The sequence below is a fragment of the Manis pentadactyla genome, chromosome 12 (assembly GCF_030020395.1).
Source record: "Manis pentadactyla isolate mManPen7 chromosome 12, mManPen7.hap1, whole genome shotgun sequence".
Taxonomy (NCBI): domain Eukaryota; kingdom Metazoa; phylum Chordata; class Mammalia; order Pholidota; family Manidae; genus Manis; species Manis pentadactyla.
In genome coordinates this window covers 42582452-42605187 of record NC_080030.1, presented here as the reverse complement: position 1 = coordinate 42605187, position 22736 = coordinate 42582452, and the positions used below count along the sequence as shown (strand labels likewise).

At 42.8% G+C, this 22736-nt stretch overlaps 1 protein-coding gene across 2 annotated transcripts in view; it reads left to right on the top strand.

The window, feature by feature from the left end:
* The window catches only part of AKAP12 (A-kinase anchoring protein 12), a 91511-nt gene extending 73375 nt beyond the window's left edge, over positions 1–18136 (top strand). For both annotated transcript variants that reach the window (XM_036910800.2, XM_036910801.2), the window contains 2 exons: positions 11427–16377; positions 17085–18136. In XM_036910800.2, coding sequence (XP_036766695.2) covers positions 11427–16369 — 4943 coding nt within the window. In that variant the 3' untranslated portion in view covers positions 16370–16377; positions 17085–18136. The remainder of the gene's footprint in view (positions 1–11426; positions 16378–17084) is intronic.
* The last annotated feature ends 4600 nt before the right edge of the window (positions 18137–22736 follow it).

Below are 22736 nucleotides of genomic sequence, written 5' to 3'. Positions count from 1 at the left end.
GGAAAGTGAACAAGGCAGTTCAACAGACAGAAGGGCCAGCAGCCACGTTTGACCCGCACTTAGTCCAGAATGGTCTGCAGTGCTACATGGTACAAGGAAGAAGAGAGGCAACTAATGCAGGATGTCTGTGCCCCCTTGAACTGATTATTTTGGAAGGCAAGGAGGCAAAAATAGGTGCCAGTAAGGGGCATTCAACTTCATGGAATTTGAATGGGTACCTAAACTTTTATGTATTAGGGAATTTCCACAGCATCTTGTGGTCCTGAAGATCTAGGAAAGTTAGCTAGGCTTCCAGTTCCAGAGAGCAGAAAACTGTTCAACACTGCCCTCTTCAGTTCAAAAACTTGTTCAGAGGCTTCAACGATGATTTGACATACGTCGTGTGTTAACATAGTGTGATAGTGACAAACTGGACCCACACGAATTGTCTATAACAGTAGGGGGACATAAAAATAAATGGTGTAGCCATTGTGTCATAGTGTTGAAGACTATTGAGTAAATCTGGACGTTGTCTTTATGGATGTCTTTCCCAATTTCCCATATTTTAAGATACAGAATCTTCTACAATTTATATAGATGGATTGCTTTTGGAATTGGTTAAAAGTGGTTAAAAACACCAAGAAGTTGTTCTGTTTTGAAGAAAACAAGCAAAAAAACAGTTTAGAGTTTTTATTTTATTATTACTGATGATCAGCTGATACTTCATCCTCCTAACTAGCCTTTGCAGGAAGTACTGAAGGTCACCCATGTGACAGGGAAGGACACTTAGAACAGAAACATCAGGATGCCTGTGCCCAGGATGTCAGGAAGGGGTGCAGCTGAATTTTACAGACACTTGTTTTGTCTCCAGAACTTCTCTTTAACTCGTCAATGAATTCTCTCCCTTTGTGGGGTAGGGAAAGAGTAGTGTTTCTATTATTTAATAATTGGTAACATTTATGGTGTGATGTGGGGGAAAGCTCCAGTGTCCCCTAAAGTCAGGTAGGTAGGGTGGATCATCACCCTCTCCATTTTTTGTTGTTTTCTATAGTTCTATTAGTTATTGCACTTGTTTATTTTCTGGGTAATGTTTTAAAATAACTTTGAACTTAAAATATAGTACAGGGAACATCCACATACCCTTTACCCAGATTCACTCGTTGTTAACATTTTACTTCATTATTTATTCTTTTGCTGTCTCTCTATGTTGGAAAACAAAAACAAAATCCAGCATACAAGTTCCTATTATTTTTTCCATAGGCATGAGATACGACATTTTAGGAACCGTTTGAGGGTAGGTTAGATACATCACGGTACTTTAACTCTAAATACTTAAGTGTGTATTTTCTTTCTTTATTTTTTATTGAAGTATCATTGATATACAATCTTATATTGGCTTCAAGTATACAACACAGTGGCTCAAATGTTACCCCTATATTAAACCCTCATCCCCCCCCTAGTGCAGTTACTATCTATAAACACAGGAAGCTGTTACAGAATCATTAGCTATATTCTCCGTGCACTACCATCCCTGTGACCAATTTATGATTGAGAATTTTTGTGCCCTTTTATCCCCCTCACCCTCCCCAGCCACCCACCCCAACCTCTCCCAGATGGTAACCACCAGTCACTTCTCAGTATCTATGAGTCTACTGCTATTTTGTTCATTTTGTATTGCTTTGTTTTTATATTTCACTTAGAATAATGCCCTCTGAAGACAAGAAGTAACTCTATAGCATCTTACTATGCTGATGGACAGTGACTCAATGGGGTGTGGGGGGCAACTCGATAATATGGGTAAGTGGTGTAAAAACCTTCGTAAAGATTGTGTATCTATGATACCTTAGTTAAAAAAAAAGGCACAAATAGAAAAAAATACCTTCTAGGCCCATCCATGATGTTGCAAATGACAGGATTTCTTTCTTTTTTATGGCTGAATAATCCATTGTGTATATGTACCACATCTTCTTTATCCATTGAACTGCTGGTAGACATTTTGGTTGCTTCCATATCTTGGCTGTTGTAAATAATGCAGCAATGAACCCAGGAGTGCACGTATCTTTTCTAATCAGGGATTGTTTTCTTCGGGTACATTCCTAGAAATGGCATTACTGGGTCAAATGGTATTTTTATTTTTAGCTTTTTGAGGAATCTCCATACTGCTTTCTGCAGTGGCTGCACCAATTGCCATTCCCATCAACTGTGTAGGAGGATTTCCTTTTCTCCACATCCTCGTCTAACACTTGTTATTTTTTGTCTTTTGGGTAACTGCAGTTCTAACTGGTATGAGGTGATATCTCCTTGTGGTTTTGATACGCATTTCCCTGATGATCAGTGATGTGGAGCATCCTTTCACGTGTCTGTGGCCATCTGTATTTCTTTGGAGAAACATCTGTTCAGGTCCTCTGTCCATTTTTAATGGGGTTATTTGTTTTTTTGTTGTTGTTGAGGTGTATGAACTCTTTACATATTTTGGATGTTAACCCCTCATCAGATAAATCATTTACAAATATAGTCTGTATAGGTTGCCTTTTTAGTCTGCTGATGGTGTCCTTTGCTGTACAAAAGCTTTTTTATTTTTTATTTTGTTTCCCTTACCTGAGGAGATGTGTCCAGGAAAAAATAGTTAATGCTGTGTTCGAGAGATTTTTGCCTATGTTTTCTTCTAAGAGCATTATGGTTTCGTGTCTTACGTGTAGGTCTTGGGTCCATTTTGAGTGTACTTTGGTGTATGGAGTTAGTAATACAGTTTCATTTTCTTACATGTAGCTGTCCAGTTTTCCCAACACCAATTATTGAGTTATTGAAGCTGTCTTTTCTTTTCCCCACTGTATATTCATGGCTCCTTTAGTGTACATTAATGGACCATATGTGCATGGGCTTATTTTCCATGCTGTTCCATTGATCTATGGCTCTGTTCTTGTGTCAATACCATACTGTTTTGATTACTGTAGCTTTGTAATACAGGTTGAAGTCACGGAGCATAGTTCCCCCAGCTTTGTTGTTCTTTCTCAGAATTGCTTTGGGGTCTTTTGTGGTTCCACAAAATGCCAGAATACAAGTTCCTATTGAAAAATGCCATTCATATTTTGATAGGGATTGAACTGAATCCATACATTGCTTTGGATGGGATGGCATTTTGACAGTATTCATTCTTCCTATCCATGAGCATGGGAAAGATTTCCATTTATTCATGTCTTTTAATTTCTCTCATGAGTGTCATTCAGTGTGCATTTTCTAAGAGTAGAGATATTCCCTTTCATAACCAGAGTATAGTTTATCAATGTCATATATTTATACTATTAGAATATTCTTTATATAAGCTCCCATCCTTGTTTGTTTTGTCAGTTAATCTGATAATGCCTCTTTTTTTTTTTTAAAGCACTTCTGCCTTGCATTACAAGATCCATCCATGGGTCAGGCACCACATGCCATATTCTTTAGTTTATTTTAATCTGGAACATTTCTGCAGCCTGTGTCTTGTAAGATGTTGACATGTTTGAAGCATGTAGTTCTCCTCTCCCCATTTCCACCACATTCCTTATTTTGTGTTTGTGTTCTCTTAATTCAGTTTAGGTTGTGCATTCTTAGCCATACATGATACCGTGTCCTTCTCAGCGTCTATCTGTCCCTAATGGGTTGATGTTAAATTCTTGCCCAATTTCTCCACTGTATGATGAGGTTTTCCCCACCATTTCAGCTATTAAGTCTGCAAATTTCCTGCCTCTTAGTCCTCCTGACATCCCCATTTAGCATCCATTTGTTGTTGGCTTTAGCCAGTCTTTACCTTGATGGTTGTAAAGTGATGGTCAGGTGATCTTTTGAATCACTATCTGTGAGTGGGTGGGTAGGATATATGTGTTCTTTCTTTTCTTAAAAAACATGACTATAACCACAAAAAAGTGCTTCTGTACACTGAAATAGAATTTAAATTGCTACCCATATCAGACAGCAATTTTTCCATCTAAGTGCAGGAGTCGACATGCCTAAATACTTTTTCTTTTCATAAGTGGCATTTAAAAGTTAAAAAAGTTAATAATGATTTATGGAAAATAATAATTTTAATAAAAATAAGCATTTATGGAAAATGAAAAATAATGATTTATGGAAAATAAAACTTTAAAGGTAGATGGAATTTTTTTTAAGTGGGCATTTGTATTTTGCACCTATTGAATGCATTGTCTGTGAGTGCTGCCCCGCCAGCCTTTGGCCACCAGAGATGCCACATATCTGTATGACACTGCCCAAGTCATGACCAGTTTTTAAAAACAGACTTTATTTTTTGGAGCAGTTTTACATTCACAGCAAAAATGAGTGGAAAGTACAGAGAGTTCCTATAGGCTGCCTGGCCTACACATGCATAGATTCTCCCACTGTCAACATCTCACACCCCAGAGTGGTACACTTAACACAATCGATGGAACTACATTGACACATTATTGTCACCCAAAGTCCCCAGTGTAAATTACACAGTCCATGGGTTTGAGCAAATGTGTAATGATGTGTATCCACCATTATAGCCTCATACAGAATAGTTTTTCTACCCTAAAACTCCTCTGTGCCCTGCCTCTTCATGCTTCCCTCCCCCACCACTGCTGGCAGCACTGATCCTTTTACTGTCAGCAGTTTTGCCTTTTCCAGAATGTCGGATAGTTGGAGTCAGACAGTATGTATCCTTGTCAGATGGGCTTCTTTGACTCAGTGGTGTGCACGTAATGTTCCTCCAAGTCTTTTCATGGCTTCCCAACTCATTTATTTTTAGCGCTGAATAATATTTCATCTTCTAGAAGTATACGGCTTATTGATTTGTTCATGAGATGAAGAACATCTCAGTTACTCCCAGGTCTTCACAGTTATGAGTAAAGCTTCCATCAACAGCCATGTGCAGGTTTTTCGGTGGGCATGTTTTCAAGTTGTTCAGTTAAATACCAAGGAGCACAACTGCCTGATATAACAACTTTATGTGTGAGGTTTCCAGTTCTTGTTCTAATGGGAAGAAATTAAAGCTCTTATAACCAAACGAACCCCTGTGCAGGTTCCTCCTATGCCTTCGGCCATTGCAGTGGAGTGTGGGTTTGGGGTTGACCGCTTAACGGTGCAGGTAAGAGGGGAGCAGTACCAGAACCCAGCAGCAGGGAGGCTCAGCAGCAGTTTGGCAGGCAGTTCGCCAGACTGGTTCTCGGGCTCGAGTGTGCTTGGGTTTGAAGAGAGACCCCGTTGGAGTGACGGCTGAGGGTCCTCTGGGGGCTTTCCTCACAGGCTTGTCGGGCCAAAGTACTCCGATCGCCATCCGACGAGGAGGCTGTAGACACTGTGACTCGCGCGCTGGTACCCAGGGGGCGCCCTCATCAGCGGCGCTACGGGCTGCCGGCCGCCAGTCGCCATTCAGCGATGGGGCTCCTGGGAGCAGAAGCCTGGGCCTCTGGGGCTTCTGTAGGGCTGCCCCTGCCGCGCCACACCCTGGTGGAGCAGCCTTTGCTGTGAGAGGCGCTGGCAGGCCTTTCCATTAGGACGTTCGTTCGGGCGTGGGTGTGTGGGCTTCCATCCTGCCTGCTTGCCTCGGCTCTGACCAAGCTGCTAACGTGCAAGCACGCGGAGAGGTGTGACCCGGCCCGGCTCAGATTGGAGCCCCCGCAGCACCTGGAGCCTATGGGGCATGTGCCCAGACCCTCTGCTCTAAAAGCTGTGGTGTAACCGAGGGATTTGAAAACACCCCCAGTGCTGGGGATGCCCCGGGATGCACGGTGCTGCTTCGAAAAGGACACGGCCTGGAAGACAATACCTTGAAAGGTCAGAATCGAGATTTTGCAGGCTGGAGTCAGCTGGCAAGGCCTTTGCCTAGGAGGTGGGCGGGAGGAGGATAGACAATGATACAGGCCTCAGATACTTGTATTTAGCATAGGCCAGAAAGTTACCCTGGAGGTGAGCAGTATGGCCATGTGGTTCAGGATGGAGCCAGCCTTGCTTGTTGGGTGGCAACGAGTAATAAGAAATGAGGCAGAAAAATAGGATCGAGGTTTCAACATGTTTCCAAGCCTCTGAGTGGATAGCTGCTTGATCGCGTGTTGTTTGGGGCAGGATACCTACCTATAGTGTGCAAAGGTACAGTCGAAGTTAGCTTTTATGTTGTCCCCAGTCTTCGCTGCCTGCTGGGGTAGTTTAGAAAAGACTATTCTTCAGCTCTTGCAGCCATTAGGGATATTTGACAGGTTGGTGATGTGATCAAAGCTGTATTTTAGGAATTAGGACCTCCGTGTAAGGTTTGTACAGGTCGGGCAAGGTGCCAAAGGCAACTGAAGCAGTAATCAGGGCTGAGGTCAGTTGTCCAGATTTGCACAAAGCACAAAGGCATCATTTGGACCAACAGGGATTGTTCTGACAATCTCCTAGAATTACTTACGTTAAAAGAGACTACAAACCTGTTAACAAGTGAGGGCTTAAAATTTTCCTGGGATCCTATATACTTAAAACCATATGTTCAGCCCCTATGATGCTGGGGTTCTTGTTCACAGAGTTGAAGAATGAAGTTCACAAACACTCAAGATTAGAGATAAACCGAGAGAACAGAGCTCCTGGCTCAGGCCAGGAGGGGAACAAGAGAAGCCCCAGGGTGGTGTGTTTGTTGTCTAGGTGTTTTATAGGTGGTTGAGAGACAATGGGCTAGTGATGTACACCTGCTAAGTGGTCCCAAAATGTTTATCTTTTAAGAGACATTAAGTTTCTTATTAGTCTTCCTGGTGATTTACAAGAAATTGACTGCTCTGATTTCCTCCCAGGGCAGCAGCTTCCTTCCTGGTCTGGGGGCATATCACTTAAGACTGCCTGCTTTGCTCCCAAGGTGGGCCGAGTTATTGTCTGTTTGTGAAAGAGTATGTTAAGAAAGTTACTTTTTAACAAACTTGGTTTTGTTTTGTTTTTAAGTGTAATCCTATTTTCAAGATGGATCCTTCCTGTTTTTACTATGTTGTTTTGGACTTGCTTGTTACCTTGCCCAGGTTGCAACATTTGTTTAGGGCTGGAGGAAGAAAAGCAGCACCTGGGTAAAGTCAGAAAAACAAGCTGGGCCCCGCAAGCAGGCCGAAGCAAATCCCACCATGGATTGATTATCTTGCTTCGTTTTTTTCCAAAGGCCCTCGCCCTACTCTGTCTTAAGCCCACGGTTCCTGTCTCACATGCCAGTCTACATAAGAAAACATCGGAGCATTGCTAAACTATACCAGAACCATCCATTGCTCTTTTGTTTTGCCAGTTTGCAGATGTTCATCTTTATCTCTCTAGTTTTGACTGTAAACATCCCAATCATCCCAGAATTTAAGAAAAAGTGTTTCAAGTTGAAACATTTAGGATCATGAATGGAAAATAGGATGGGAAGTGATGTGTATAATACTCATTTTCTCTCACTATATTAGCAGAAAGTCTATATTTTGTAATAAATTCTAGAAAGGTTCATGAGTGTTTTTACCTCATGCTTGTTGGCAGGAAATTTAATTTCTGTTGTGTTTATTACTAGTAAAACTAATGGAGTTCATTTTGGGGGTTTGTATTTCCCCTTGGGGTGGGTATTTCCAATGATAGCCACCTTTTTAAAAAGTCACCTCTCGTGTTGCGTTATAAGTGTGTTGGCAGAAAGTTCTCTTGTGAGTATAGTTTTATAATTGGAGAAATTTTTAAGAAGAAACTCATTTAATGGGGATGCACTTAATGTAAGGAAATCCTTAGGTTAAAACATAGGCAGATTATAATCAGTACAAATGGAAACCTCTACCATTTTCTTCTCATTTCAGGAGGTATACACATGCTCTAAAAAACTAAAAGAGCAACCTCAGAAGATTTCTGGGAGAGTATCCTCTCTCCTGACTTGCGATGTCAGGGTACAATACTCTGGACAGTCTGATCATGTATATCTGAATTTTTCTTTCCCTTGCAATGTTTGCCTCCATGTTTAACGTGGGTGGTGATTATTTTTTTATTATTGATAAAAGTCTAAAGTTGGTCACATGTGTTGTGGGACCCCTGCCTCCATTTTGTTCTGTGTCCTCCATCTTGAGTAAGAAGTTCCCGCTCAAGCCATGCCCATTCCAGAAACCATGCCCAGCAACCTGTGCAACAAGACCCTGACCCTGTTTAGGTTAAACAATCAGCTAAGGTCACAATAAACCACCCCCCCTTGAAAAACCCCTAACTGTTCCAAAAGTATAAAAGACCCTGACCCTGTTTAGGTTAAACAATCAGCTAAGGTCACAATAAACCACCCCCCTTGAAAAACCCCTAACTGTTCCAAAAGTATAAAAGCAAGAAGGGAACTTTGTTCAGGGTCTCAGACGGAGTCCTGTGTTCTGACGGGCCACTGAGACCCTAGTTCGAACTAGCAATAAAGACCTGTTTTGCTCTTACATCTCGCGACTGAGGCTGGTGACTGGCTCCACACGGGGGACTCAAGGAAACGGGGCACAACAGTGTATTTCATAGTTTGTTTTTTTTTTTTAAAGGAAAGGAAAATCCTTTAGGAAGTACTCTTCAGATCAAAAAATGAGATAATTCTTGGTTTTTCACAACTCCTCTAAAATGTTCAGGTTTTCAGTTTCTTTGTTTTCTTTAATGCTGCCTTAGTGCTGATATCAGAATAAATGAGAATTGGCTGGTTCCCAAAGCTCTTACAGAGAAGGGCTGGGACAGGTACGGCACTGTCACCAAGCAGAGGCCCTGTCCACACTGTGGCATGTGTGTGGGATTCGAATGCCTCCTCCTCCTACTTACTCTCCACAGTAAGAAGCCCAGATAATCCACAGGCTTCAGTTACAAATACCCAAAAATCTGGTAATGTTTGAAAAGAAAAAGCAAGGGAAAAAATGGAGTTCAGGTGTAATTTATAGCATAGCACAGGGCAGCAGTGCTTCACACACAGTCATCACTTGGTAGCACTGTGGTCGCTTTTTCAGTAAACTTTCTTCAGTTTCAAAATAAAACCCGATAGGTAAGTACAATGGCAATTTGTAGAAATAAGATTTGTAATATTTCACATAAAGAATAAAATAATTTTCATGAGCAAATAAAGTTATGTACATTGAAGGAATTGACAGATTTGGGGAAGCGTTTTCTGTTTTTCCAAACATTTCTGTTATTTCAAATGTTTATTGCTATGTTCTAAATATTGGTATAATTTTAAGCTTCAGTTTATGCTGTGGGCATTAAGCATATTCCAATTTTATTAAGAACATTTTTGTCTCTATTTTAATTGACCTTTTTTATTTATTAGAGAAAGCAATCCATGGCCAATATGGAAAATCAGAAAATTTAGACGGGCAAAACTAAAATATAACACATTTCCATCCCCCCATATACCATATGTGGGGGAGTGTGTGTATGAGAGAGATGTTTCAAAACCATAATGAGATTATACTATATATACCATTTGGTAACAGTCAAATTTTTTACCCTTTCCTTTTGGTAAAAATTCATCTCGCCTAATCCCAAATCATAGTCACATTTTCTCAAGAAGAGCCAAAAACTTCCTTTAGCTGGTTTGCCCTAATGAGTTATCCAATCCAGGACCTTGCCTGGCATCTCTAGTGGTTTATATTTCTTAAGTTTCTTAATTTAGCAAAGTACCCATCCCAGTATTAAATCACATGGGCTTGCTTTTTAAAACCCCAAGGATTTTTAAAGTTTCAAAACTACAGAAAATATAATAAATGAACATACACACTTGACCTAATTCACCACTTACTGCTATTTTACCACTTCCTCCCGCCACCCCTCCCCTTTCTCTTCCGCCCCTCACTCCCTCCGTCTGTCTCCTTAAACTGTTTGGGAATTACTTGCGGACAACTCACTTGTGTTTTTGTTTGATTTCTGTCCTTTGTGACATTGACATTTCAGGCCAGGCTAGGCTAGTTGCTTCACAGAATGGCCTTCAGTGTGGACTTGTCTGATTGTTTCCTCGCAATTACATTCTGGTCCACATTTTTTACTGGAATACTGTTGAGGTGATTCATTGGCCTCAGTGCCTCACATCAGGAGGCTTGATGAAAATCTTATTCCATTATTGGGCATGTTCAGTTTGATCGTTGGTGAAGGCACTGCTGGCCAGATTTCTCCATGGTAAAGAGAGTTTTTCCTTTTGAAATGAAGTAGTCTGTGTGTTGATACTCTAAAACTAGGTTTCCTTACGACCTTACTTTCATCCAGTGGTTTTAGCATTTCCTGATCTTTGAATGAGTTACCACAATGGTGTTTGTAAAATAGAGTGATTTTCTGAATGTGATGACAAACAGCCAGCTAGGCTTTGCCAAGGAAGCCGAATTAACTAAAACATGGCATTCCCCTCCCCAAATAACTGCAAAAGAAAGTCTACTGTATTTTTTCATTTACATGAATTGTACTCAATGAAGGACACAAATTCATGTTAGAGACATTTTCAAGGCTGAACAGCCGCTTACCAAGGTCTGGAAAGAGCTTAGATAATTGCCTATAGGAGACAATGATGTTTATTAACTCTTGTCCTTAGTAAGTAATAATGTGAATCTTTTTGTTGTTGTTGATGGATCATTGATATACAGTCTTACAGCAATATGTAAATCTTGATGGAGTAGAATTCTAAAATTCTAAAGAGAATGACTCTAAGGATCAAAGTGGAATTTTTATCTAAATTTATTGATTGGCATGTTCTTCATAAAGAAGTACACTTATTTTTTCAGTATTACTCTTGATTCATGGATTCTTTTTTTATTCAGCGTCTTGTAACCATTCACTGTCAGTATTGTTTTTTTTTATGATTCTAACTTTGACCAGTGGGAGCCCCTCAAGCTGGCCCTTGTGTCCTTTTGATATGTCCCTTCTGCTTGTGAGCACCTCCTTTCTGTCGTGATGACATGTTCCTGTACTTTCCCTGACATAGCATGGAATTTCCCCAAGGAGCTCTGATCCCTTTATGGGACTTGTTGAAGAGACATTATCACACAGAAAGCCCCTTCATTAGATTTGTCTAGGTACTTATTTGTGTGTTGTTACTCAGCAAATTTATCTAACCCTGTATTTCCTAAAAAGTGGAAGTTACATCCATAACTTGATGGATCCTAGATAATGGGTGTGATGTGTGATTCCATTTTGTATTGCCTTAGAACATACACCATCTGGTCGACTCACTCTTAGTGATGCTATAGCAAGTTATCTATAACTAATTTTTTGATGAGTTTGTTAACTTTCCCTTTACAGGGAATAGAACTATCAGAGCAGTACCTTTGAACCTGACTTTTTAAAGGTCATTTAAAAGAAGTAGATGCTGCCTAATCTATGAGGATTTACAAATACTGATAAGATCCTTACACTATCCTGGAATTGCCTGACATGGAAAAGATTAATGGGTCATGTTTTTAAAATAATTGATTTTCTTGATTTGTAATCATCTTCTTTCTTCCCCTCTCCCATTCCTGTGTTTCTGCTAATAGTTGGACAAAGAGAGTCTGACGATGTGAATGAAAGAGACTCAGATAAAGAAATGGCTGCTAACTCAGCGCTTGTTCAAGACATCATGAAGGACGGGCAGGACGAAATGCCTGAAATAATTGAACAGATTCCGTGTTCAGGAAGCAACATAGAGGAGCTTACACAGCCTACTGAGTCCCAGACTAATGATGTTGGATTTAAGAAGGTGTTCAAGTTTGTTGGCTTTAAATTCACTGTGAAAAAGGATAAGACCGAGAAGTCTGATGCCGTCCAGTTGCTCACTGTCAAAAAAGATGAAGGTGAAGGAGCAGGAGGGTCTGATGGGGCTGGTGACCACCAGGAGCCCAGCCGGGAGAGTGAAGAAGTGGCACCTAAAGAGAGTGAATTTAAACAGTCTACAGAGAAACCTGAAGAGACTTTGAAACTTGAGCAGTGCAACGCAGACATTTCTCTTCAAGCTGAGTGCAGTCAAACAACAGAGGAAGGTAAAGAAGAAGGGGAAGAAACACAGGAAAAAGAACCAACCAAAGCTCCAGACTCTCCAGCCAGTCCAGTGGCCAGTGAAACAGCGTCACCCTTCAAAAAATTCTTCACCCAAGGTTGGGCTGGCTGGCGGAAGAAGACCAGTTTCAGGAAGCCCAAGGAGGATGAGCTGGAGGCTTCGGAGAAGAAGAAAGAACAAGAGCCGGAAAAAGTAGACATGGAAGAAAATGAAAAGCCAGAAGAGGCCTCTGAGAAACTGGCTGCTCCCGAACAACCACACCTGCAGGTCACCGAGAGCGCCAGCGATGCTCGATTATCTGCCGAATATGAGAAAGTGGAGCTGCCCTCTGAAGACCAAGGGCAGGGATCTCCTGAAGAGAAAACTGCCCCTTTAGCCACAGAAGTATTTGATGAGAAAGTAGAGATTGTTGCAGAAGTTCACGTTAGCCCCGTAGAGAAGGAAACAGAGGAGCAGAAGGCCGAGGGAGAAGTAGTAGAGGCCTCGCCGCCTGAGAAACCAGTAGAAACCAGCGCCGATCTCCAGAAAGCTGACGCTGCTGAGGAGCTGGTGAAGGCCACAGCCATGCGTGCCCCCGGGGAGGACCACACCGAGCCGGCGGACCCGTGTCCCAGCGAGAAGGCCCCGTGTGCGCTTCCTGAAGGCGTGGTCAGTGAGGTGGAAATGCTGTCCTCACAAGAGCGAATTAAGGTGCAGGGAAGCCCTTTGAAGAAACTTTTTACCAGCACTGGCTTAAAAAAGCTTTCTGGAAAGAAACAGAAAGGGAAAAGAGGAGGAGGAGGCGATGAAGAGTCGGGGGAGCAGCCGGCTGTGGCAGAATCTCCAGATAGCGCAGATGAGCAGAAGGGCGAGAGCTCTGCCTCGTCTCCCGAGGAGCCCGAGGACACGGTGTGTCTGGAGAAGGGCACAGCCGAGGCGCAGCAGGATGGGGAGGGTGAAGAAGGAACCACTTCTGACGGGGAGAAAAAGAGGGAAGGTGTCACTCCCTGGGCATCTTTCAAAAAGATGGTGACGCCCAAGAAACGTGTTAGGAGGCTTTCTGAAAGTGACAAAGAAGACGAGTTGGAAAAGGTAAAGAGTGCCACCATGTCCTCCACGGAGAGTGCGGCCTCTGAAATGCAGGAGGACGTGAAAGGAAACGGGGAGGAGCAGAAGCCAGAGGAACCGAAGCGCAAGGTTGACACCTCTGTCTCGTGGGAAGCTCTGATCTGTGTGGGCTCATCCAAGAAGAGAGCCAGGAAAGGGTCGTCTTCCGACGAGGAAGGCGGACTGAAAACAGTGGGAGGAGACAGTCCCAGACCAGAGGAAGTGGGAAAAGACAAAGAAACGGGACCAGAGGCTGTCCCTGCCTGCTCCCAAGAGCAGGATCTGGGGCCAGGGAGCTCCTCCCCCGAGCAAGCTGGAAGCCCCTCTGAGGGAGAGGGTGTCTCCACCTGGGAGTCGTTTAAAAGATTAGTCACTGCAAGAAAAAAGTCCAAGTCAAAACTGGAAGAGAAAAACGAAGACTCTGTAACTGGACCTGGCGTCGAACACTCGGCTTCTGATGCTGAGCCCGGGAAAGAAGAGTCTTGGGTTTCGATTAAGAAATTTATTCCTGGTCGAAGAAAGAAAAGGTCAGATGGGAAACAAGAACAAGCCACTGCTGAAGATACAGGACCAGCGGAAGGCCATGAAGAGGACTCCGATGTCCCAGCTGTGGTGCCTCTGTCTGAGTATGATGCCGTAGAAAGGGAGAAGATCGAAGCACAGCAAGCCCAGAAGAGTGAGGAGAAGACTGAGCCCTCAGTCGCTGTCCAGGTGTCCGAAGAGCTCAATAAGAGTCTGGTTCACGCGGTGACCGTGGCCCTCGTTGACGGGACGAGGGCAGTCACCAGTATCGAAGAACGGTCACCTTCTTGGATCTCGGCTTCAGTGACGGGACCTCTCGAACAAGTAGAAGATGAAGCCAAACCGCTCACTGGGGAGGGAATAGAAAGAGAAGTCCTGGCAGATGAAGCCCCTGTGGTGACCAAAGCTCTGCTGGAGCACCACGAAGCCAGTGATGACACACTCGTCAGTGAGGTGGAACTCACTTCTGAAGCCGTGACAGCTGCAGACGCCACCGAGGCATCTGCTGCTGAAGAGACCGCCGACATGGTTTCAGCTGTTTCCCAGTTAACTGACTCCCCAGACACCACCGAGGAAGCCACCCCGGTTCAGGAGGTAGAAGGCGGTGTGCCAGACATAGAAGACCAAGAGAGACGAACCCAAGAGGTCCTGGAGGCGGTTGCAGAAAAGGTCAGAGGAGAATCACAGCTGCCTGACACCAGAGGGCCAGGAGACACAATTCAAACCATGCAGGAGGAAGGGCCAGAAATGCCAGTCGAGGTGGAGGAACCACAGGATTCTCAAATGCTAGATGGGAAGAAAGAGGTGGATGTAGTGTTGAAAGTCCATGGGCAAGAAACTAAAACTGAGACTTTGATACGAGAGAAGGTGCTTGTACAGGCCACCCCAGAAAGCATTGTGAAAGGTCCTCAAGGTGCAGAGACTGTAGAGTCCAGTGAACTTAGAACCACCTGTCAAGCTGAAACCTTGGTTGAGGTAAAATCAGAGATTATACTGGAACAGGCTGCTGCTCCTGACAGTGCTGAAACCTCTACAGACAGTGAGACCAATGGAAGCACCCCAGTAGCTGACCATGAAGCTCTAAATATAACACAGCAAGACAAGAGCATGGAAATCTATGAAGATAATGAGGTCACCTCTGGTACACAGCCTCAGGTCCCAGAAGCACAGGTAGTTCCCATAACAAAAGAGATGCCTCCAACACCTTCCAGCTTTGAATCCCAGGAAGAAAGTGAAGAACATTCAAAAATGGAAGAGGTTCCAGATCATACAGATACAGAGGTATCAGTGGAAGCTGTACCCATTCTTTCAAAGACTCAAGAAATGGTCCAATTTGCTGATAAGGAGACCAAAGATGTGGTGCTCGATGGAGGCCTGGAGGTGTCTGTGGACAGAGAAACAACAGTCAGTCAGAAAAAGACACCTGAAGTTGCCCTTAAAGATGACATTACTGAGGAAGCTCAATTTCCAAAGAATGATAATATTGAACTCCAGAGTCATGCTCAATCCCTTCCAACCCCAGTGGAGGGAGAGAGGGTAGTTCAAGTAGTAAGGGGAGAAATGGAAGCAAAGCCAACCCAAATGAGTGAAGAGAAACTGGAGCAAAAACCGGCTGTTACTGTATCTGAGGAGCTCAGTAAGCAACTGGTACAGACAGTCAGTGTGACTGTCATAGACGGGGAAAAGGAGGTTATCAGTTTTGAAGAAGGTTCTCCTTCTTGGTCAGTGGAAGAGGAAGTGGTATGCACAGAAACTCATGTTCAAAGCTCTGAGGCATCACTAACGCTAACAGCTGTCGCAGTGGAGAAGGAGGTCTTCAGCGAAACCGTCAAGATTGTAGAAACAGCTGAACCTTTGGAGTCTGAAGATGCACACTTAGTATTGGAAGAAAAATCTGAAAAAGATGAAGGCACTTCTGCTCCAACAGGAGAAGATGCAGTGCCCACAGGGGCTGAATCTCAGGCAGAATCGACACCAGTAGCAGTACCCGCTCCACCTGGAAAAGGCGTGAGTGCCGACCTGGAAGGAGAGAAAAGCACGTTGCAGAACTGGAGGTCAGGTGGAGATGATGCACAGGCTTGTGGTCAGGAAGGCAAAGTGAGCAAAACGGGAAAGGAAGATATAAAGGCAGAAAGTGAGATTTTGAATCTTGAGACTGAGAGCAGTAAACTCGTACAAAATGTAATTCAGACAGTTGTTGACCAGCTAGAAAGTACAGAAGAAGCAGCCCCTGATTTCCAGACACAGGCTCAGCTGATAAAAGTTGATCACCAGGAAGCTGGACAGAAAATTGAAGAACGTGAACTTCCAGCCTCTGCCCAGGGCGAAGAACAGACCCCCACAGCCGAAGAGGAGTCAGTACCGACCCCTCCAAAACAAGCAACTGAGGTTTCCAAAGGTGCGGGTGATGCTTCAGAAGAGACCACGACCCAGAAGGTAGAAAGTCCCAGTGTGTATGACCAGCAGCTTGAAGAGGTAGTTCTCCCACTGGAGGCAAAGAAAGAGGCAACTGGAACAGAGCGTGTGCTGGAAGCCAACAAAGGTGCCGGGTTAGGAGAAAGAATAGAGGCGTCCCCAGAAGGTGAGAGAAGTGATGCTCTGGATGCCCCCGGGGGCCACAGCACAGCCCTGGAAGATGCAGAGGCCTCGGGAGGCCTGACCAAAGAGTCCCTGGATGCAAATGGACCAAAACTGAAAGAGGAGGACGGCCAGGAAGGAGAACTTCAGGAAGGGAAAGTGCATCATGAGTCAGGAAAAGAGCTCACAACCCAGACACAGGAGGAGACGCAGAAACCGGAGAGGGAAGCGGCAACATCGGCCCTTGGAGAGCCCTAAAGCATCTGGTAAGTGAGCCTGCTCTTCTTCTGAAATACTTTCTTCCTCTGTTAGGCCATTTGGTGACGGATTCTTTATAAGGGAAGCAGGCATTCAAATAGGATTTTACGCAGAGCTTTCAGTTGGGGAAATAATTACCGACTAGGAGGGCTAGGTTAGTTTGATTTTTCAACCCCCTCATATTGAAATACCTTTCAGTCTTATTGGTGTGAAAATAATGATTTCATTTTACTCCAGTGTGACTGTTTTTTGAAGAAAATAAAGGGGCATGTGTGTCTGTGTGTGTGTGCACAAATGTACATTTGCGTGTTTGGTCCAAAGGTGTAAGAAATATGTTTCTCTTAGTACCATACCAACTAGTTTACTGAATTTTTTTTTTTTGTAACGTGAAGTCTAAAGTGTATGCTGATGTTTGAAATGTAGTTTATAGCTCTCTAGGGAGAAAAAAAAAAAGATATTTCCCAGCATCAGTAGCAAGCATTTAAAAATTTCCCAGTGCACATGGTGAGCCTGAGGAGCAAGGGTAAGGGACCCGCAGCCACTGCCCTGGGCGGCACAGCAGACCAGTCGCAGACCCTCCCCGTCTTTCTGACAGAGTTCAGCTGTGGCATCAGGGTTATCAGTTGCTCCCACTCACTTTAACCAACCTCTCTTGTTACATAAATGAGGGAGGACAGGAGATTTTGTTTACTTTTGGTTCTTTCTTCTCCTACAGCTAAACCTATATATTTGCCAGACCAGAATGTGAAGACAAGGAGTGGAAGGAACAGACAGCTGCGGAGGCACAGCCCGGTTTTCAGACTCGAAAGGAACAGGCCCATGAGCTGGTGTCATCTCTAGTGACCCCCTGACAATCCTGAGGCGTCATCAGGAGCTACAGCTAATGTGGCCTCCTTTCGTGGCCACCCTATCATTTTCCCTTGTTCCACGTAATGTTTCTGATTGGAGATACTTAAAAGTTTTAATCTGGAACTGGAGTTGGCAATTTGCTGGTTCTACTTCTCAAACTGGAGTATCATTCTTTATGTATTTATATGTATGTTTTAAGTAACCCTCCTGTATCTATTGTATATTTTTTCTTAATGTTTAAAGACATGTGAAGTGTAGTCCACTCCTCTTGTATCCCATACTCTGTGACCGGGGCATGCAGCCATGGCCAAGCCTGGGGCAGGAAGCTTTACACCTCAGTTAAAACCTGTGAAATCAGCTTCCTAGAAATAACATTCCTGATCAGAAGCTACAATTCTTAATTTAAAATTCACTGAGGATTAGGTCTGTGTTTACTATTAGTTTGAAATTGCTCACTTCCCTATTACACACCGTGTGCTAAAAATAAAAAACTTTTTTTTTGTGGGGAGGGAAACATACAGAATGTTCCATTTTTACTGTGAAATTTTTCTTTCTAGCCCAGTGGAGGTTGGAAGGAAGTTTTTTTCAGTAACTGATTCACTTGAAGTCTTTCCCCCGGAATTGGTATGCTTGGAGATGAGTGTGCTTAAATCCTGAGGCAAAGTAGTGAAATGTTTTTCATCTTACCGAGAAAAGAAAAGACTGTTTTAAGTTTTTGATTCTACTCTTAATATGCAGGACCACATCCACATACAGCATGAGAAAAGTAGGTTCTTTACAAAAGGTATTTTGATAGCTACTGGCCTGTGCCTGTGCCGTATTTGTGCCCGCTCTTTAAAGAACAATGTTGCATTATGTTCATTTGGATAAAACTGTGATTTGACAACTGATTTAAATAAAATATTTGCTTCACTTAGATTTGCTGGTTTTATTAGATACTAGGAAGCCTGGGACATGTTTACTGAGTCCTAAAAGCAGATAAGCTAGCGCTTTCTAATGTAGATACTATAGGATGTCACCACTTTCCCCTGGTTATGGTTTTGAGTTGATGTTAGAGGAAGTCCCAGCAGAGGCTTCTGCGGAAATAAACCTGGAGCTTTTTCCACCTGACGGTCCTGATACAATGCTACCATCTTGTGGTGTCTTCCTGAAAAGGTCAATTTTCGGTGTTAGTATTTCTGGTTTTAAACAATGACAAACAGCTGTAGAAAGAAATGTTAAGACTTAAAAGCAAAAATGCCTTGCCTAACAGATGGTCATGGAGGTTTCTCTTAAATGTCGGAATGCTAGCTGATTCATTCCAATATGTAAAGGACTTTATCACACAATTGCCACGCAAAGAAAAGCCACCTGTGTACCCTAAAATTCCATTTCTTCATATGTAGAACTGTCCTGGCATATATACTGCTTGAATTTCATTCAAATTCAGTGCTCCAGTTTGAGAACTTAAGTTTTGACTACCAGTTAATGATTTTAAAGCGTAACATTCTAGAAAGACTACTTTTAACCGAAAGAAAATGAGCTGTTGAAACTGGAAAGTAGTTTCTCTTATAGAAACAGACCTGACTACAATATGAAATCAGCTATATTAGAAAGATACTCAACACAATGAGCTTGACCTTGTAGTCGGGAAACATTTGATATCCTTTTAGGAGTTATACTCAGATAAAATAGCCACCTGTGCTTAATTATTAAACTTTAAAATCTGCAAATTAAAAGAAAAACCCTCTGACCCAAATATCTTTCTTCTGCCAACTTGAGACTTAAAAATCCAAGTGCTGGCGTCAGTTTCTGAAGATTAACCAAACAATATTGGAGGTGACAGCAACTTGTCAGGAGTTGCTGATAGTTGTGAATATTGACTGACTGCCTCTCTATGGCAGGAAGGAAATGTACTGTCTGCAACATTAAAGGTTTGTGTCGTTAGTACAAAACAGATTTTGTTGGTCTGATGTCTGTCCTGCCACTGCATTGCATTTGTGTCTGGTCTTCTCTTACCACACGTGGCCAGGTCGTTCATGCGGTTTTCCAGTGGTAGTTACTCCATGGCTCTGCTTTTGGTCCTAATACCTGGAAATGCCTTGGAGTCCTTCTATATAAGGTCTATGTCTATGTCTGTTAAGCATCATAGTTTTATTAAAGAGAAATACTGTATTAACAGTAGCATGAAATATAGTTCTGTGTCTTAATTCTAAAGCTGCTGTTAATTTGTTAATCAAATGTAAACTGCAGAAGTTGGAGCAAGTGCCTAAATTTTGCTATTTTTGGCATTACTGCGGAGCCATGTACATTAGGAAGCAATGCAAATCTTGTAAACTCTCAACACTTACTGTGACTGAGGAATACAAACTGTTCCCCTCAGGTTATCCTGCTAATGGTACAGGAATTACCTCTCTCTGTTCATCGATAATACTTGGTTGCAGTATTTTCCTTTGATGTTTGCAGCTACAGATAGTCAAGGGCTGGAAGTTTTAGCTTTCAGTGTCAGGTTCAAGTAGCAGTTTCTTATTAATCTGAGACAATATTGGATTCCCAGTTTGTTTGGGGGCAAATTTTCATTTATCTAAATAAAATGCAACCTATCTAAATGCCATGGATTTTCTTTCTGTAATTGCACCTTAATTCACTTCTATTGCTTTTCTCTCTACTGTTTTGATACTCATCACACATTTAACTTCTGCTTTTAACTACTCAGCCATCCTTTGTGACACTATCTGCAGAGCATCATGGGAGTTTGGAATGTATGTAGGATTATGTGTGAATGCACAAAAACCTCTTTCAGTGATTCTTAACCTTTGGCTTCAGGGGCCCCTTTAATTAGGATGTCATTAAACCTCTGGCTAGCATCCAACGTCCCCAAACAGATTTTTATGTACACTTTTTGGGTAGTCGTGCAGACCTCTGAAATCCCAACCAATAACTAGAACCAGAGTTAAAACTCCTTGTCCAACATCTACAAAAAGGAAATGGACACAATCCAGGATTCCCAGGTAGTAAAAAGTTGGAACCTGAACACACAACCAATAACTTCAAGTCTATGTGACTATTGCTATTGTGTTTCTGGAAATGGGTCTGCTGGTTACTCTGGGACAATTCTTGTGCAAATACAAATTTCTTCTCACCACCAAATTCCTTACCATCTCCAGCCTATATCACTGGAGTTAGGAAAATGATCTGGGCTCTATTTTTAACATATGAGAAAACAGAGATGTAGATCACTAGCTTTTAAGTGATGACAGGTTTTTGCTAAGGTGGCCAGGACTTGGGGATGGTGTGAAGTTTATTAGGTCTTTTTTTTTTTTAATGCTGTACAGCTTAGAAATCAACCTATTTTTCAATATCTAAATATAACAGGTATTGTTCTGCAGGTAAGAGTGAGTTAATCTCATAACTTTGCTTTCTGACATTAACATTCTTAACACAAGCGTCACATCCAGCCTCACGGAGAAGCTTCACTGTAACACATTTGGAGACCAGAGGCAGAGTAACAATACCTCAATGATGAAATCAGGACCCAAGGTGTGATTTCCCACAACAGGATATTGAATACTAAATAGTCAAGAGCTCTAAATCACCCTGTACTTTTCCTTCTGTTTGTTCTAGTAAAGCCCAAGTAACTTGGTGTAATTAACAAGCACAGAGGCAATACTACAAATCAGGCTAATTTAAGAAATGCGTTGTGCTCTGTTCTCCCTGTTAGCCTCAGCTAATAGCTAATTCCTGGAAAGGCAGGTGGGGTTGCATCTAGAACTTGAAACCTGAACACAATTAGGGTGTTTTTTTGAAAGACTAAAGAAACACAAGTGCAGGGTTGGTTGTCGGAGCCATTTTAAGGAGTGGGATTTGTCCTAAGAAGTCATTAAAATAGTTTTGCAATGATGTGATGTGATCCTTTGCACATTAGTGGTTCCTGAGGCATTGTTGGAGGCTGTTACACAATCCCACGCCCCTTCTCTGGAGAGTTTTTGGTTATCACAGTGGCAAGGGTGTTAGGGAGTTTAACGCACAGGGGCCACAGGTGATTGTCATCCTGCAAGGCCTAGGGAAGCCCTTTATAAGGACTTTCCACCACCTGAAATGTAATGCATCTGGAGAAATGCCTCTAGCTTCTAGAGAATCAAAGCCCAGGTTGGGAGGAGACTGACTAATGTGATAATAGTCCAGGCAAGCGTGGATAATGTCCTGTATATATAGTGTCAGGTTGGCTGGGAGCTGTGCAAGAGATAGAGGAGAAATAATCAACAGGATGTAAAACTTGATTATTTGTCTGGGAAATAGGGGTGTAGAATGAAGTTTCTGGATTTCCAGGGTGGATATGGAGTCACGTACTGACATGGTCAGGTGTGGGTAGATAATACCAGTTTTGGAAATGTTCAATTTGAGAGGTCTCAGCCATCCAAGGGAAGATGCAGAATGGGCAGCGGGACTTGTGGGTCTCTTAAACATAACAGAGTTCAGAACAGGCTCTTCTGTCCTCTCTATGTCCTTGGTGACACAGAGGGAAAAATGACCTACAGTCCTTGCAACATTTCTTAAAATCTCCAGCACTGACTTTGGCTGGGTGACTAAGAACGATAAGACTTTCAAGTCCCTGCAGTTTCCTCATTTTAGACATTGTTGGGGAGGAATAATTTTCCTCTACCCTTCTTCTGTTTGGCCTAAGAATCAAACTGACATAAGACAGGTTAACAGGAGGAAAAAACAAAGTCGTAGTCTGTATGGAGAGCGGCCCCGTAATGAAACTGAGACCCAAAGAAATGACCAAGGCAGGCAAAGAGACAACAAATCTGTGAGGAATTGACAAAGAAAAACTTAGGTTTGGGAGCTTCAATTAGTAAGGAATTCCAAACAGCACTTGGGCTGGGGTAGTAAATTAGTAAAAAGTAACAAGGTTTATTTATGCAGCCTTCTCTGCTCTGAATTCCCCATCTCTGGTGATAAGGATGTCTCTCCACCTCTTGGTACAGAGAGGTGTTAAAAAATAAAATTCATCCAAGTAAATTTGAAGACTTAATTGGCTTTATTAATCGGTTCATAAATCGGGCAGCTTCCCCTTTAGCTAGAAGATGCTCCAAAGGACAGCAGAAAGGGAGGGAGAGGTTGTTCAAGGCAGGACATGGAAGTCATAAGCAGAAAAAAAGATTATTTCGGGGGAGGATGCCTTTTTCTGAGACAGAAGGTCTTATTATTAGGTGGATTCCTTGGGCAGACGGAGAAAGCAACACAACATTATCTTATCAACGCTGACTGCTGGCCAGAAAATTCCTGACTGACTACATTTCTGGGGAAGTTGGAACTGCAGTTAGATTAGGTCTTCAGTCCCGGTTTGGCGATATGGTCCAGCAGAAGTAACATTATGTTGGGCCTGTGTCTTATGTTAACAGAGGGCACCCTTCACAGGGGAGATTTACTTCCTGGTTCGGGGTCAGGGAGGTGGCGAGAGAGTGAGCACCCTCTTGTGCCACTGTTTCTCCAGTCGGTTTAATTCAAGGCAGTCAATATTCCAAAGTGGCACTTC